The sequence below is a fragment of the Protopterus annectens genome, chromosome 3.part0 (assembly GCF_019279795.1).
Source record: "Protopterus annectens isolate FY-2018-M chromosome 3.part0, PAN1.0, whole genome shotgun sequence".
NCBI lineage: Eukaryota > Metazoa > Chordata > Ceratodontiformes > Protopteridae > Protopterus > Protopterus annectens.
The window spans coordinates 927,731,649-927,750,099 of record NC_056731.1 but is presented as its reverse complement, the minus strand read 5'-3'; the positions used below and the strand labels follow the sequence as shown (position 1 = coordinate 927,750,099).

The 18,451-nt window shown below is 34.1% G+C and overlaps 1 protein-coding gene across 1 annotated transcript in view; it reads right to left on the bottom strand.

The window, feature by feature from the left end:
• Positions 1–12,219, bottom strand: part of KDSR (3-ketodihydrosphingosine reductase) — a 1,199,410-nt gene extending 1,187,191 nt beyond the window's left edge. The window contains exon 1 of the mRNA XM_044065256.1: positions 11,819–12,219. Within this exon, the coding sequence (XP_043921191.1) occupies positions 11,819–12,040 (222 nt within the window). The 5' untranslated portion in view covers positions 12,041–12,219. The remainder of the gene's footprint in view (positions 1–11,818) is intronic.
• Positions 12,220–18,451: the final 6,232 nt, after the last annotated feature.

Sequence of the window (18,451 nt, the reverse complement as noted above, 5' to 3'; positions counted from 1 at the left end):
ATATATATATATATATATACTTTAGGAGATGAACAAAGTATGCAGGAAATTCAAATAGCATTAGGGTTTTGAATAAATAGTCCCAATTTAGGGAATCAAACGCTTTCTCTATGTCTAAGCCAATTATGAGTGTTTCTTTATTAATATAATCTATAAGAGATCTTATCCTTTTAATATTGTCATGTGTGTGTCTATGATATATAAATCCAGTTTGGTTATTTATTGTTTTGGATAGTGGTATTTTCATTCTGTTAGTTAATATTTTCATAAATATCTTAAAGTCATTATTTAATAATGATATAGGTCTATATGAAGTACAGATGCTTGGGGATATGTTATCCTTTAGGATTGGTGTGATTAAGGAATATCTCCAAGAGGGTGGTATTAAAGTTTGTGACTGAATTTCTAAGAGTTTTATGGGAGAGGGATAGTATCTTTGAAGGAAAACATTTATATATTCCATAATTATGCCATCTATACATGGAGCTTTATTATTTTTACCCTCTTTTTATTGTATCTATAATTTCTTTGTAGGACATGGGTGCTTGCAGATCTACTTTTAATTTTTCTGGTATTTTTTTTATATATTAGAACATTTTTCATCTAGGTTTAATTGACTGATATGTATATTTTCTTTTTGGAAATGTTCCATATAGTGATTTCTATAGGCATCAAGACTGTCACCTATATCTGAGACATTTTTCCCTTTCTTTTCATGGAAGATACTTTTAATGTCATTAGCTTTTGATTGTATATCGATTCTTGTGGATAAATTATATAGATATTTGGGAGAAGTGGCCAAGATATTAATTTTTAGTTTTTCTAAAGCTAAACTAGTTTAATGTGTTAGAATTTTGTTGTATTTACTGTTTAGTACTGTGACTTTCTTACTCATCTCCAAATGATTTTGATTTTTTTTCAGCTTTTACTGACAAAAGTTTGGGTTGTAGATCTAATAATTCAGAATCCCATTCTCTGACTATTTTTTTTATACCAAGTTAGCATTTTACCATATATGTAAGCTTTTGAGTCCCATATCATTATTTATTTATCTCTTTGGTGCACTTAATATCTAAGAAGAACTGCAACTCAGATAATAACCAGGGTTTGAACGCTTTAATTTTAGTTACATATGCTGGAATTCTGGAGTTAAAGATTAATGGTTTTGTACCCATTTTTAAGTTTTAGTATCACTAAATTGTGGTCTGAAATGGGAGAGTCAATGATTGAGAAATTAATGATTTTAGGAGTGTAAGTCATGGGGAGCAAATATTTTATCTATTCTAGTTTGTGTACCAAATCTGTGACCTTGATGGGAAAACAACATAGATTTATCTTCTTTAAATTTGAAAGTATCTACAAGATGAAATTATTCTACCCACTTGTTTAAAGCTTTAGATAAAGCAGATGTACGCAGCAGTCTTATTTGTAGTTTTAGAAATATTAAATATACGGTTAAAATCTCCTCCTAATATTAAGTTGCCTTTATAATTATTGGAAATGTAATCCAAGTGTTTTTAACAGTTCCTGTTCCAATGCCCGGGAACCAGTATAGATTGGCTAGGGTCCATATTCTGTTGTTATATTTAACTATTACTAATGCCTTCTTTATCTTCATACTTATAAATGATGTATGGGTTAATCACATTTGTTTTCCATAAAATTGTTACCCCTTTTGTCTTTCTCTTATAAGTGGATTGCGCCAATATCATATATTCCTTAGGATTCCATTTGTAATTGTCATTTGTTTTGAAATGAGTTTCTTGAAGGAAGACAATTTGTGCTTTGTTCAGTTTTAAATATTTCAGTAGATCTGATCTCTTGCTAGGATTGTTTAAGCCATTGGTATTTAAAGATAATAAAGTTAAATCCAGCTTAGGTTATTTAGACTATGTATTTTTTTGATTTATTGTGACTACTAAACATTTTCCTCTGATAACTATAAAGTATATGTTTGAGCTTTTAAAGGAAATTATCAGTTTTATACTTTGAGTGTTTACCAATGAAGTAATGTTTTTGTCAGGCATACTAAAATCTTTTTGTGAAATAAATTTAAATTAATACATGTTAAACAAAACTAAGATCTGCACTAGCCATGGAATGAAAATCATTCCTAATCTGGTGATAAACCTACGTACATCAGATTATCACTTATATACCTTGACAATCCAGAACATCTGAGCTCCGTAAATTGAATTATCATATGGAGAATATTTGTAAAAGGAATAAGCAATATTTATATTATTTTTAACACAGTACTATTGTAGATTAGACAGAATTCTAATACAATATAAATGTCTAGTTATTGTATAAGCAATTAATATTTACATGAAAGATCTCAAGTAATTCATAGTAAAGTAGGATGTATCATATATAAAACTTCAGTAAAAGATTATAGCACACAGTTATTTAACATTCTTCTTCTTCTTTTGGCTTTTTCCTAGTTAGGGGTTGCCACAGCGGATCACCTGTCCGCTCATGATTGGCAGTGGAGTTTTACAGTGTCGAGTTGCCAGCCCAACACCCAACCTTCCACAGAAGGCACACACATGCACACACTCACAGCTAGGGCCAATTTAGAGTGTTCAATCCACCTACAGCATGTCTTTGGGATGTGGGAGGAAACCGGAGCACCCGGAGGAAACCCACGTGACCACAGGGAGGACACGCAGACTCCGCACAGAAGGCACCCCAGCCGAGAATCGAACCGGAGAACCTCTTGCTGTGAGGCGGCAATGCTAACCGCTGCACCAACGTGGCTGCCCAGCACACAGTTATTTAACATATTCACCCTTACTGATGAAGTCTTTCAAAACGTATTACTTATTACAAATAGATGGTAATAATATTTATACCCAACGTTTATAATACAATGTATTTTACTGGATATATCAGAAGTTATATTTCATTGTTTGCCAGTATTTAAGTAATCACTTTGTTGCTAACTTACTTAAAAGCATCAAGTTTGTTTTATGTGAACACTGATGAAAGTTAGTGCATTTTTAATTATCAGTGAATCCCTCTTCCTTCCATTTCCTACACATAAGGATTTTCATATCTGTCATTTCTTATTATAAAATGAGTGAAATTATAGGTTAAAAACAACAAATTCACTTATTTTGATTAATGATTACAAGTTCCCTTTCCATATTTATAAATTGCCATTTTATGGCTGTGATACGAATGTGATACGAAAGAGGGGAACATTGAGAGAGTGTGATTATTTGACTGTTGCCTCACTATATCTTGACATTCATTTTATTCTTTCTTTTTATTCTTATTTCCTTTTGATATATAGAATGGTGTTATGTTCTGAAACATTCTAGTCTTCTGGGCAGGCATAAGAGATGATGCTCTGTTCCGATGATTTCAGCAAGTTACATTTGATTATGAAACATACTTTGTTTACTACTTTTGATTATGAAACATGACTTGTCTGAAGTTTTCTAGTAATGTACTAAAACTCGCATGGTTATTGGAATATTCCAGTGTAGTATCTGAAATCTGCAGAATCATTGTATTTGGCAGGATTTGCTGTTCCTACTGGGGTGGGTGGCCAACACCACAGAATGCTCTAGCAAGATCTGGCCTACACTGGGAAAGTACCGATTCTCATGACTTGTGGTAAACAACCTGGTTATATATAGATGGGATTCTCTGCATTCAGACAGAAGCCTCACCTGTGGAGTGGACGCACTGCCCAGGACAATTTTCCCAATGAAGACTCCTGCCTGACTGCAATGGGGCTTCCCAGTCAAGACTGAAGACAGGATGAAGCTTTTCCTTTATCTGTGATGTATAACTTTCTTTAAATGTATTGTCTAATCTTATTTTCTGCTAAACTTTTTATTTTTGTAGAATAGAGTGAATTTACTTTTCTGTTTCTAAAAGACAAAAGTTTATTAGCTTGTTAGTTTTCTTGGTGTCAGTAGAAATAAAGTTTGTATTAGTTAACTTTCAGTGTATAGTGTTTTTATTTCGAATCCTGCTCATTAGGCAATACAATGACATTTACTGAAAGTTTTTATATTTAAATGGCAACATTCTATTTTGTATAATCAGCAAAGGTTAACCTGAGTGATTATTGTCAATTTAATACTATTTGTTCAGAATGTGATTATTACATTCTGTGGCATTCCTAGTTCAGGCTTCTATTGTTTCCCTTGAACATCTGTGACATTCCTAGTTCAGGCTTCTACTGTTTCCCTTGAACAACTCTGTCAGTCTGATGTCATGTATAAAACATTAGTCACCTTGGTAACAGCTTAAGTATTATGTATGGTCAAGATGGGCTACAAAACTACAATTCAAGTTAAAGCTATTATGTAACTTGTTATGCACATTTACTTATAGGAAAAAATCATCATGCTTCCCCTTGATGTTCAATATAGTGCATGCCATTTATGACAAGTTAAAACAGTAGTGTTATTATACACAAGCCCATGTTATTAAACTGTCTATTGTCAATTTAATACTATTTGTTCAGAATATGATTGTTACATTCTGTGACATTTCAAGTTCAGGCTTCTATTGTTTCTCTTGAACACCTTTGTCAGTTTAATGTCATGTATAAAACATTAGTTACCTTAGTAACCAATTAAGTATCATATGTGGTCAAGATGGGTTACAAAAACTACAATTCAAGTTAAAGAAATTGCATGACTTGTTATGCCTATTTACTTATATAAGAAAATCATCATGCTTCCCCTTGATGTTCAATGTAGTGTATGTCATTTATTGACAAGTTAAGATAGTAGTGTTATTATACACAAGCCCATGTTATTAAATCCTGTCTTTAGTATCTAAATTCAGCAGACTGCTTCATCTTATATGACGATTATATATTTTATGTCGAGATTTACTAATATCATACATTACATAACTATTGTGTTTTTTTTTTTTTTTGGCTGTTGCTGATACCACAAACTGTAATGCTTAGTCTTATTATTAGCTCCTTCCAAGAATGTTTATACAGTCCAGAGACTTTAAATTATGAGCCGCTACTAGTTTCTTATTTGTTATAAGTATATTTCCATCCTTACATAAAACACATATCAATACTTCAAGCACGGGCAACAATACCCATCCAGTTTTGCCAGAATACCTTTCACTAGTTCATGTGGTGGTGTGCTTCCAGGCTGTTCTTAAAATATCCAAACCAATATTTGTCCTGTTCCATTTTACCAGTCTGTCCCATGCAGTAGCCACTCTGTCAATGAACCACTCAACACACCTTCCATTCCCACAGAAATTTCTACGAAGGAAATCTGATGACTCTCTAGCACTTCCCAGCAACCCCAAACACCCCTAGAATCAGCTATCCCCATATGCCCAACATGTCCGAGCAAGCTCACCTCCCAGACCACTGCAACGGGTATTGCACAAGACCCAGTGCTCTTAGTCTTTCACAATAACTCAGACTTCCACTCTTATGTAAGTCCTTAATGTGTTTGGACCAAAATACATTTTAAATATAAAATTGCGATTTTTTTTTTTTATCAAAAATCAACTTAATTAGCTAAATGAAGTGTTGGGAGACCATCAAAACACCCCCTTTTATTATATATATATATATATATATATATATATATATATATATATATATATATATATATATATATATATATATACACACACACACACACACACACATTTTTTTTTTTTTTAAACCAAAAACTTCATTGCTGAGAATCATCTCGGAGGCTCCTCAGAGCCATTAAGCATTATCGTCACTCTGTCTCCATTACCATAGCAACCTGGAAGCATCTGTTTCCGTTAGTGTGTCTGTGTATGCATACCAGAGGCCCGCAATGCACCTGAAGCAAAGCTTCATTTCACTGCAACTTCAAGCCTAAATTCCCTCCCTGTCGGCGAGGAAGCAGCCAGGAAAAAAACAGAGAGAAAACAGATAAAAAAAAAAAAAACAAAACTCCCAACAAGCCATCACAGGAGATAACACATTTTTCCAGCCTTCCCACCTCTCATCGAGCAGATGTATAAACAAACTATTCTCTGCCAAAATATCCCAAATCACAGTTTTATCCACCCCTTTCCTCTGGATCCAGGCTAAAACACCAAATGTCTCTTCCTATTACACAAGTATCAGTAAACCTTAATCACAAGCCGCAACCCACAGCTTCCCGGAGACAAAAACAGCAGCATACAATAGCTGCCAGACACAGCTGCGTCAACACACAAACCATGTCAGGCTTAATCAAACAGCACTCAAAGCTATGATACCTTCCATAACTGATATTAACTATGTTTAGACCGAATAATAATGACATTTGTACTAGTTGCCAGACATGGCTGCATCCACGCACACCATATCAGGATTGATCAAACAGCACTCGAAGCTATGACACCTGCCATAATTGATATCAACTATATTTAGACAGAATAATGATGACATTTGTACTAAGAGCTTGCTACTATTATTCAACCAGGATATACATGACATTTCTAAATCATATAACTGAAGAAAGCATTAGTCCCCATGACAGCATTTTTTTTCAAAACACTCTGTTACTATTATATATGATGTTAATTTGTTACATTTGAGTCTGAACTCTGATGAATGGTACCTTGTTGAATTAATTAATTACTTAAATTATTACAAGTAAAATCAATGAACAATTAACAAGATAAGCATTCACCGAGTTCAAGTAGGGGAATAGAAGCTTCTATGATTGTATTATATGTTGCTTTGTTTGTCTTATATATAATGCAAATAGTAACCCATCTTGACCTACCTTTGTTTGTGAAGAATCATTGGACTCTGAAAATTCTGAATAAATCATTGCCATTTCTCAGTTGTTTAAGAAACCATCCTTTTTTTTTTTTTAATAAAAACAGATGACGAGTGATGTCCCATTGATACTTTGAGAGATGTAGTTGTAAAGAGTTATTTTTTTGGGACAGCTATATTGGAATCAGTTTTTTGTTTCTTCCTTCTGCATAAGTCCAAGGATTTGTTTATTTTATTCTTTTAAGAGTAGGGGCCATCCATTCCATTTCTTCTGGGATAGACACTATGTTGTTGTTTTTGATGAATATAGTAGCTTTTTCTAAGTCATTAAAGGTTCTCATCACATTGGCAAAAAGTATTTTTATCTTGGCTAGAAAGGCCAGCTGTGCTTAACAGTTTTATTATTGGCCAGACTTTTTCATTTGTTCTAGTACTCTGGAAGAATAATCATTGTCAAACCTTATCAGGCTTTGATTGTATTTTAAGGGTGATTTTCTCCAAACAGATTTTAATATTACTTCCTTGTCTAGAAATGAAAGAAATTTTATAACTATGGATCTAGGTGGAGTATTTGTGGAGTTAGAAGCAGGTTTCCTCGGTGCTCTATGTGCCCTTTCAATTCCAAATGAAAGTCCCTCTTTCAAGTCTAAAAATTCAGGAATCCAGGTTAAGAATGAAATAATGTATTCTCCTTCAATGTTTCCAGGCAGACCAAAGATCCTTACGTTGCTTCTCCTTTTCTCCTTTCCCTGTTTTCTAAGTCATCTATTTTAAGCAGTCATGGATTTTTCTTCCTCTGAGTCTCCCTTCAATGTCATTTAGAGAAGTTTCTATATTTGTTATTTTTTACAGTGTTGCTGTAATAGTCTTAAGAGTATCAGTCTGTTTTTGAGAATTTAATTTGAGGTTTTCTAAGTCATTTTTAAAGCCATCCATCTTCAAAGATAGTTCCTGTAAGGGAGATGTCATCAATTGCAGTTCTTTTTTTCAAAGCAGCATCTGGATGAGAATTCCTCGAGTTATTCATATTCAGTGACTCAATATATCTCCAAGTTACTTGACAGCAAAATGTATATCTCCACCAAAACTGATATTTATGTAGTTTAGTAGTTTATCTATAGATTTCTGATGTTTTAAACTTGAAATTAATAACATTTTCCTATATTATTATACTAGTTTATGGAGCTCTCAAAATTCACTGCTCTCAGTTGGCCAACTAGGCTCTGCCCCAGCATTACTTTTCTGTTACTTTTTCAACCTATACACATATCAAACAACAGTTACGGCCAAACAGTTAGTATCGGTTCTCCTGTCCTTTCTCCTTTCTATATGTTTTCTTTTGGCTCACTGCATCAACATTTGCTTCATGTGTCTTTGGAATTCCCCCTTACAATTCCCCTTTCCTTTCACTCTTCTCCCAATATACAAGTTAGAATATCATAGGCAATAGCATAATACTTACTTAAGTGGCTAACTGATGCTTTTGCAGACAGCTGTGAAGAGCCCGCTCCATCCTACACGTCTCCTTCTAGTACAAATGTATTGCTTCTTTCTTATGTCACCCTGTTTTTCTTTTTACTATTAAATCTTATAACACTCAACTCTATCTCCTTTCCCTCTAAACCCCATTAGCTACAATCTTCCTATTGAACCCATCTGACAGCTACGCAGACATATCCCCTAGCCTCTATCAAACAAATCCACTACTCTTCCCAAATTGAAAACTCTTCCATTAAAAATGCTACCTTCTACATTCCATTAAAAAACTTCATTTTCTGCCTTCATATTTACCCTGGTACTTCAAAAAGAAACCAACTACCATTATTTTACTCTTCCAAATTTTCCATCATACCCTTATGTGGAGACATCCACTCTACTCCAGGACCCACTTCCACTAACCTATCTTGTTTGTAACCCAAGACTTCTTCAGAACAAATTAAAATACATCAATACCATACTTAAATAGTCCCTGATGAACAATTAAAGTTGATCAATTAAGTGCCAACATGTAAGGAAATCCTTATAAGGGCAAAAGTTAAAAATGCTTTTAAATTAATTCAGAACCATCTTATTAATGACATAAAAACTATATAAGAACTTGGGTTACAAGACGAAAGTGCGCTTGACTACTGGTTTGGATTATTGTAATAAATCAACTTTTTATCTACTTTGGAGGTTGCTGCGACACTTTTTTCCTACTATTTACATAGGAATTGCTTTGTCCGTTCATTAATCCCATTCCAACTATTACAATAAAAAGACTATTTCTCAAACTCAAACCCAGCACTAATGCTGCTGATAATCTACCCACAGAACATGTAAAACTAACGTCCGAAGTCATTGCCTACCCCTATAAGTATACTCATCAACAGAATCATCCAAGAATCCTATGTCCCAAAAATTTGGAAAAAGGGATTCATTCTGCCCCTTCAAAAAGGTGGCAACTCGACCGATATCTCCAACTACCATCCTATAGCCATCCTCCCTCTTATCTCCAAGCTCCTTGAAAAATGTATACATATGCAACTTCTAAACTTTCTCCTTAATAACCAAATCCTATCTCCTACCCAGCAAGAATTCGCACAAAGACATAGTACTATGACTGCCTTGATATACTTCATGGACACAGTCAGCAAAGGCTGAGACTTAGGCAAAATTATCTCTTCCCTATTTCTTGGCTTATCAAAAGCTTTTGATACAGTCTCTCACTCCATACTTCTAAACCAACTCTCAAACATTGGTCCCCCCTTTAACTGGTTTTCAAGTTACCTATCAAATAGACAACAGACAGTTAAATAGCAAAATTCCTCATCTCCAAATCTTCACACTTCTACCAGAGTTCCCCAAGGAGCTATACGAGTCCTAGTCAGCATCTTTATTATCAGTCTCCAGACTTCATTCGGTCAGGGATCTCTCATACAATACGCAGATGACTCTACCATTATATGTTCTACTGATTCCACGTCTGATCTTCAACAAATCACTCAACTGGCTTTTACATCCATAGAGACCTGGCTACACAATAATCATCTGTCTCTTAAGCCAAACAAAACCAAACTAATTCTATTTACCCCCAAGAAAAAACTCCCGTGAACAAAGCCCAGTTCATCATACTTTCTCAGAGCAACACAATAATCGAAGTTGTTACTTACACTAAACTACTGGGAGTAACAATAGATGAACATAATAGATGAACATCTAAAATTTGATCTGCACATACAGCATGATGTTAACAAAACAGACCAAAAGCTAGGCATTCTTTACAGGCACAAACACTTCCTTAGCCCTTCCACTAAACAAGTCCTTGCTACCACTTACCTGCTTCCCTCTCTCGTCTATGGCGTCTCTTTATTTACTAAACTACAATCCTCCCTGAAAACAAAGCTTGAAACATGTTATAACAAAATCGCCAAGTTCCCTACAAATGCCAGCCATCCTACCCACCATTGCACAGCTCTACACTCCCTGAACTGGCTTGAACGTCCACACTTTCTCTCCAACCTGCAATTAACTCATTATTTACCTACTATCTCCCCAAAAGGTCACTCAGATCTGAAAATCTACGCCTTTTGCAAATTCATAAGCCTAACCTACCTGCCAGCCAGCTTCTTTACTCATTCTGTAGCCACAGCCCAAAATGCTCTACTATTAATAATTAGAACCAATCAGACTCGTGCTTCACTTAAAACTTCTTTACAAGAATACTTCTCTTCTGTCTGGAACTATACTTCTACCAAGCCGTCACATTTTAAAACCTGGCTGCCTTTACTTCATAAATATATTCACATTTCAAATACCAATATCTACAAATTGTCTGGAGATAATCTAACTACACTTATGATAAAAGTTTTTATGTAACGTTAGCCTTTTTCATTTTTTCTCTTCATTATTCTGTAATTTAAGTTTGTATTTAATTGTACCAGTTCTGTCTTACCTTTATTTAACTAATTGTTAATTATGGCCTATGTGCATATATTTTGTGGAACTTTTCATATTGTTAAACTGTCATATGTTCGTGTTTTTATGGAACTTTTTCCCCGGGGCTCCACTGAAAATGGGCTGTTAACAGCTCAGTGGACTATCCCAGTAAACAAATAACATAAAATAAAATACAATAAAATAATACCATGATGCAATATTATACCAATGGCCTTCACAAAACCTGAATTGTCCAAAACTTTTGAGCTAGGTCATTCTCCAATGATGCCACGATGACCCCTTTTTTTAAATTCCATCCCAAATACAGCCAAATCCTGCAAGTAACTCAGGTCCCCGTGATATAATAAATAAAACTCGACTATCATATTGATAAACTTTACGGAATTGTATACTATTGCAATTTAACTGCTTTCATTCCAGTTGAATGTTCACACCGCAACCAAATATATTTTAAACAAAACATATAAGTGCACACACATATTCTGTGAAAAATATCACAGAATAAAAGCGGATTTCGTTTTAGAAATGCAAAACATTGGGATGAGAATGATTGTCCAATAACGGGGGAAGGGGCTAAGGTTGGGGTCAGTCTCAGGTTATACTTCGGAAATTAAAACAAAGTCTAAAACGTTTTCTAAAGAAAGGCATTGACCTGGTTTATGTTTCATACTCCACTAAGAGATCTCTGCCTGTCTGACAGTCCTGACCTGACCCCCTGTCAGATTAGCTCTTAAACTCTTACCTCCACAATCAAAGACACGTTTTAAAATGTCATTATTAACATGGACAGCTGACAGAATTAGAAAATGTGAATGTCTAAAATAAAACAGGTCTATAACACTAATAACTGAAATTAAAATCTAACCCACCATCTTTTCTCCCCAAAATCGACAGCTTAAGGAGGGACAGACCACATTTCTCAGCCAATATCGAGACTGTTGAGAAATATGCTGTCAGAGGCTCCACTTTCAGACGCTGCCATAAATTAAACATATGCATATTGGCATAACTAATTCTCTCACTCAGATCAAGGTCAGCGCGCTAACCAAGAGTACTACTACGAATTATTAACATACACTTAAGTAATTTCTCCACTTACTATTACCATGCCTTGCTTAGTTGTTTACTCACCATGACATGTGCACCTGCAAGCTTGAGAGGTTTGGGGCTGATAAGAGGAGACACCATGTAAAGCAGCAATACAAATGCTACAATGAAAGCTATTACCACCAAAAGCATAATGAAGGGCAGCAAGAACCACCAAGATTGGCAAAAGTCAGCAAATCCAAAGGGAATTAAAGAGTCCAAGCCTTCGTGTAACAGAAAAAAACAATTCCAAAGAAGAGAGGACATGAAGAGAACCAAGAATCCGAGATTCTAAATGACGAGAAGAAGGAAGGAGAAATGCTACAAAGGGGACGTCCACAAATTCCACGTAATCAGAGTTAAACTGCAGTATTAACTCTGTTTACAACTGCCCGAGGGAAGAAAAGTGAAAGTCGTTATGTTCAGGAAGCAAAACCTCCCGTGGTTGCTGCAAGAATGCAAGACAGTGGAGCATTCTGGGAGTTGTATTTCAGAGTTTGGTGGTTTATCAAGTTGAAGGTACATTGATGATTGTGGAAAGTAACCCCTAGGACGTACACTAGGCACTTCCTCCCAAGAATAACCTTACCCTGCCCAACAACAAACACAATGGTCTTTGAACAAACTTACTGAAACTGTTACTGGTGTAAAGATTTAGTTTGATCTCCGTGAAACGTTAAAACTTCATAGTACAATTGTAAAATAGTGTAAAATGCGAATATTTGCACCCGCATATTACATAGTATTCATAGTTTAAAGCATTCAAAAGTAGTTGCTATATATAACGCGTTAACATATTATTTTTAGTTTAATCTGGCAGCAGTTTAGAAGGTAGGTGGCAGCTAGGATTGTCATCACCTTGGCTATAATGGGAGAACACTGGACTGATCTTAACTCAAGTCTAAAAATACGAATTACGCTCATTTCAGCATTCTCCATTATTACTGTAAAGATTTCCGAGTTGTACTAAATAACAGAATTTTCTCCCAAAGGGGATTGACAGCATTGCAAGGGGCGGAGACCTCATAAATGGCGTTTTCGAAAGAAAGCACTGACACCATCTAAATTAGTGTACCAAACTCCCGAATGCTTGTTTTTAACTAAATGTTTTTCCTGATGCATGGCTTTATGGGTGGTGTCATGTTCTTTAAATATCCTAAGACTGCAACCTGTTTCTACCCCAACTAAATATCCTGCAGCTGCCCATATCTATCATCATGTCTTTTATTTTTTAATTTCCATTTTTGTCTTTCTATTCAGCAGGTGAGTGTCAATCTTTTCTATTTTTTTTCCTTTCACTGAAACCTTTATTATTGTTCAGTCCTTTTTGTCCCTAAAACTGTGGCACCTAAATTGTTTAAAGTGAAAAGTGGCATTGATGATATGCATCTCAGACTATTTTATAGTAAATTCTCCCAAGAAGGGAGCGCCTACCCTGTTCAGATTACCCTTACTGTAGAAGCTGCCTCTATTACATGTGTGCTATGGTATGAGCAAATATTTTTAAGTCCATTTTCTGCATTATCTTTTTTCTACCTTATGGACCAATTTTAAATAACTCTACGCAATACTTTTAACACAATTTTAACCCTTATTTTTATACCATCTGTAAATTAAGCTCTAATTACAACATAGTTTCAGCAGTAATACAAGTATTACTTTCAGCTAGTTGACATATGCTATTTTCAGTATGTACACAGTTTACAGCATCTTCTTTGACTCACAGTTCAGTTCGTATTCCTTTTTCCCCTCTTTATCCGTGTTTACTGTTTACTGCTGAATGTTTATAATGAACCTTAATTTATTTCAGCTAGCTGTGCTGCTAAGATATCTCACTGTCGTTGGGATAAAAAACAAATTCCCTTATCTGTCTAATAAACACATAATTTATAATATACTTTTAATCTCTTTTACTTATCTAATTTAGTTTCCTACTCTACTGATTTATAGTTATAAAGTATTACAATCTCTTTGATTCAGTTGCTCTGTCTTCACCTCTTCCCCTCTTAGTTTTTATTGATTTCACAATTACTTTACTATATCCACTGCAATTTCATTCCATTTCCATTACATAGTTTGGTTTATCAGGATACTGTGTCTTCCTGCATTTTTTAACAAATACATGTCTGTAGTTAACATATTATTAACATTAATAGTTCAGATTTGTTTCTCTCTTCTGTTGTTACCATCTATTCCTATAGACTTTCCTGCAGATTAATAAGTCACTATTTTTATCTTGGCTTCTCCTATCTTAACTGTTAATTGTTGAGCCTCATCTACCTCTAACCTTGGCATACTTAAGTTTTCCATAAATATTTCCATTTTTTACTTGCTTTCCATAATTCTCTGCTTTATACACATGTTCATAAAATTTCTGGAATATCTTTAAAATTTCTGCAGGCTCTCTGGTTATTTTTCCTGTTATAGGCTCCCTAAGTTTGACAACAAACCTTTCTACTTTCTGTTGCCTAAGTCACTGTTGTAAAAGTTTTTGTGCTCTGGAGTTATTATATAATAAAAAAACATGTGTTTACACCAATCTGTCTAAACTAATGCATATTATCCAGAAACTCACTTATTTTCTTTTTAGCACTCTGCAGTTGCCCCTCTTCTTCTGTGCGATTCCCCCTATTCTGCAATACTTTAGCCTTTGTCAGCCCCTCAAAATAATTCTTGTTACTTCTCAACCATATATCTTGGTCTTTTTTTTCTAATCTATTTTCAAACTCCACTTTCATTTTATCTATTTTCAAACTCCACTTTCATTTTATCCAACTCACTAGCTATAACTTCTGAAGAAATTTTTATCTTCTCTAATAAGTGAAATAATTTCCACTACTCATTCCTTAAAATCCTTTCTTTTTAATTGGTAGATGGGGGAGTGCCAGTGTCTCATTTTTATATTAATTGTTTTTGGTGCATGACCTGAAATAGTTTTCAGATGTGTCGAAGATTTCTATTAAATGCACATGTTCCTGTGAAATATAATTTCTGCCTAGTCTAGCCTAGTTATTGTACCTTGGGTAGTAATATGTAAATTCTCTCTGAGTTCCTACCATTGAATTCACATCTTCCATACCAGATAGTTTCATAAATATCTTCAGAAATCTAAAATGGTGACAAAAGCCACTGAATAACAAAACACAGTTTATAAAATACTTAGCGCCTCGGCTTACACAGCCTTCAAAGAGTAAAGAATTCACAAAACACAGTTTACTTAAATACAATACAAATAATTAGAAAAAGCTGGACAATTAAACAATTAATCAATCAAATCAAATCACATACTTCCAGTTGCATTCCTTATTGAGCCCAAAAGGCTCCACTGTACCATATTTTAAAATAAGAAGGGTTTCTTTCTTTAGAAGTTTGTTTTTTAAACTATACATTCCCCTATGCCAACTTGTAGTTGTTCTAAAACACATCCCCTCAAAAATTCAGGGATAGAGTCACGTAATAACATAAAATGACTACCAAGGGGGCCTATCTAATTTTTTATCCCTTATATCCCTAATATGTTCTTGTAGGCGGACCCTAAAACTTCTATACGTCTCCCCTATATAGAACATATCGCAACCACACCTCAACACATACACAACCCCCTCAGTGTTACAATTATACCTATCTCTAGCTTTAAATTTTAAGCCATTAATATAGGGGATGGAACTCACTACATATTGGCAAATGGAGCAACCATCACATGGAGTAGTGCCATTATATAAATCCAAACCCTGATTAATACTGACATCTGGTGGAGAAAAATGATTATGTACCAATATATCTGATAAGTTCCTAGCTCTTATATATGATATACTAACAAATTTAGGTAATATAAAGTTTAAAGTTTTATCAGTCAGAAGCACAGGCCACAAACGATGCACCTGTTTCACAATTTCTTCAGTTATGACATTAAAAGCAGTCACAAAGAAAACTTCTTTATGACTGGTACTACCAATAGCATTTCTTACACAAACTTTCCCATTCTTTGCAGTATTGAAAATATCCCCATGAAAGTTTTGTTCATATCTCAAATTCATTATTTTATGCTTAACTTCACTAACCACCTCAGCATCATAACCTCTCTTAATAAACATGTATTCTGCTTCCAGTATTTCTCTATTAAATAGGCTATCCAAGCTACATAATCTATGAGTTCTAAGAAATTCATTATAGGGCAATGCCCTAACCAAATGTTTAGGATGACAACTACTCCCATGCAAAAATATATTTCTATAATTAAATTTTCTATGAAGACTAGTTGTAAACCCATCTAAGCTTATATCCAAAAAATTTACTTGAGAGCCAAGCTGCATTCCATCAACCGTAAGCCCATAATATTAGACTGTAAATCATTTACAAACTTAAGAGCCTGTAAAAAAATAAAGTCATCAATGAACCTAAAATATAAAATAACTTGTGACCTAAAAAAATCATGTCTATAAACAAAGTCATCCTCAAGCTTGGCCATAACTAAATTTGCATACATGGGGGCAAAAGCTGCCCCCATAGCTGTACCCTGTAGTTGCTGAAAGATGTCATCATTAAACATAAAAGAAATATTCTTCAAATAAAAAATCACTAAATAAATCAAAAAGTGAGACGTGTGAGTTCCCTAAAAAATAAAACAGACCTTGAATGCCTATGTTATGTTTTATATTAGTATAAAGACTTTGAACATCCAAACATAACCAAAACGTATCAGTATTGCAGACTTTCCCCCTAATTTTACTCAAAAAGTCATGACTGTCTCTGATATAAGAAGCTGTATTCATAACATACTCCTTCAACTGTTCATGTAATAAAATATTGATATTTTTCAAAAAATATTTTTGTGCAGAGACTACAGGTTAACCATTAATATTAACAAGGCCTTTACGTGTTTCAGGAAGATAATAAAAAAACTGCTATAGAGCAGTTATCCACACTAAATTTCTTCTCCCCATCTTTGGATGTAAAATAGCCCAACCATAAGCCTTTTTTTTAATAAAAGCTGATACTCTTTAATGGCTTCAAAGTAGGCTGAAACATCACATTTCTTATAAATTTCCATATTATTTAAATGTGCATAGCACATGTCTAAGTATTGAAATCAGAAATCTACCCTCCTTTTTATATTTTCCCTTCTAAATCCTCAGATACATTGTTTCATATCAAGCTCTGGTCTCTGCCTATAAGTAATATTCCCTACTTAAAGCTGATTATTTCTCCCAAAAATTTCTTAAGCTCCATGATAGCAAATTTATGTGGAATATAAATACATGCCAGAGTAATCTACCATTATCTTTTTTTCCTCTTCTGTCAATGTTGGAGCTCCTCTAGCAATTAATATAAGTGTTCCCCTTTTCCATTGTCCCTAATTTCTTGCTGAATATTAACACTGAAATCCTTTCTTTATCAAATTCATATGTTCACTTTTTATCAAGAATGTCTGCTGTAGCATTATTGTTTTAATTTTGCATTTTTAATATAAGTCAGTACTCTGACATTTTATTTATATGTGCGAGGCCATTCATATTCCAAAATAATATGGATAGTGTAGCTATTATGATAAGAAGTTATTATACCCACTTATTATATATTTTACCCTATAAATGTCTTTTTCCAGTTTTTGTGCTACATGTACACAATAATGTTTGACAGGTTGATCCTTTTATAATACAGTTGTTTCTTGCAATCTCCATTTTAACATATGCCATATTTTACAAGACTGTTTTAATGAAAACACTCAAAAAAACACCCAGAACCTATTAACTTACAACAAACACTCGTACCTATGTACAGCTTCAAATAATAATGTTTAACATTCCTGATTGGAAAATTGTTCTTTGGAATCCATCTTGTTAATCTTACTATGTTGCTCTTTAACTAAATGTGTTTCCTAATGCATGGTGGTGTCATGTTTTTTAAGTATCCTAAGACTGCAACCTGTTTCTTCCCTCAACTAAATATCCTGCAGCTGCCCATGTCTATCATCATGTCTTTTATTTTTTTAATTTCCATTTTTGTCTTTCTATTCAGCAGGTGAGTGCCAATCTTCTCTATTTTTTTCCTTTCACTGAAACCTTCATTATTGTTCAGTTCTTTTTGTCCCTAAAACTGTGGCACCTGAATTGTCTAAAGTGAAAAGCGACATTGATGATATGCATCTCAGACTTTTTTATAGTAAATTCACCCAAGAAGGGAGTGCCTACCCTATTCAGACAACCCGTACTGTAGAAGCTACCTCTATTACATGTGTGCTATGGTATGAGCACATATTTTTTAAGTCTGTTTTCTGCATTATCTTTCTTTCTACTTCCTGGACCAATTTTTAATACTGCTAAGCAATACCTTTAACACTATTTTAGCCCTTATTTTATACCATCTGTAAATTTAGCTCTAATTACAACATAGTTTCAGCAGTAATACAAGTATTAATTTCAGCTAGTTAACATATGCTATTTATAGTATGTACACAGTTTACAGCATCTTCTTTGACTCACAGTTCAGTTCTTATTCCTTTTTACCCTCTTTATCCATGTTTACTGCTGAATATTTATAATGAACCTTAATTTATTTCAGCTAGCTGTGCTGCAAAGATATCTCATTGTCTTTGGGATAAAAACAAATTCCATTATCTGTCTAATAAACACCTAATTTATAATATACTTTTAATCTCTTTTACTTATCTAATTTAGT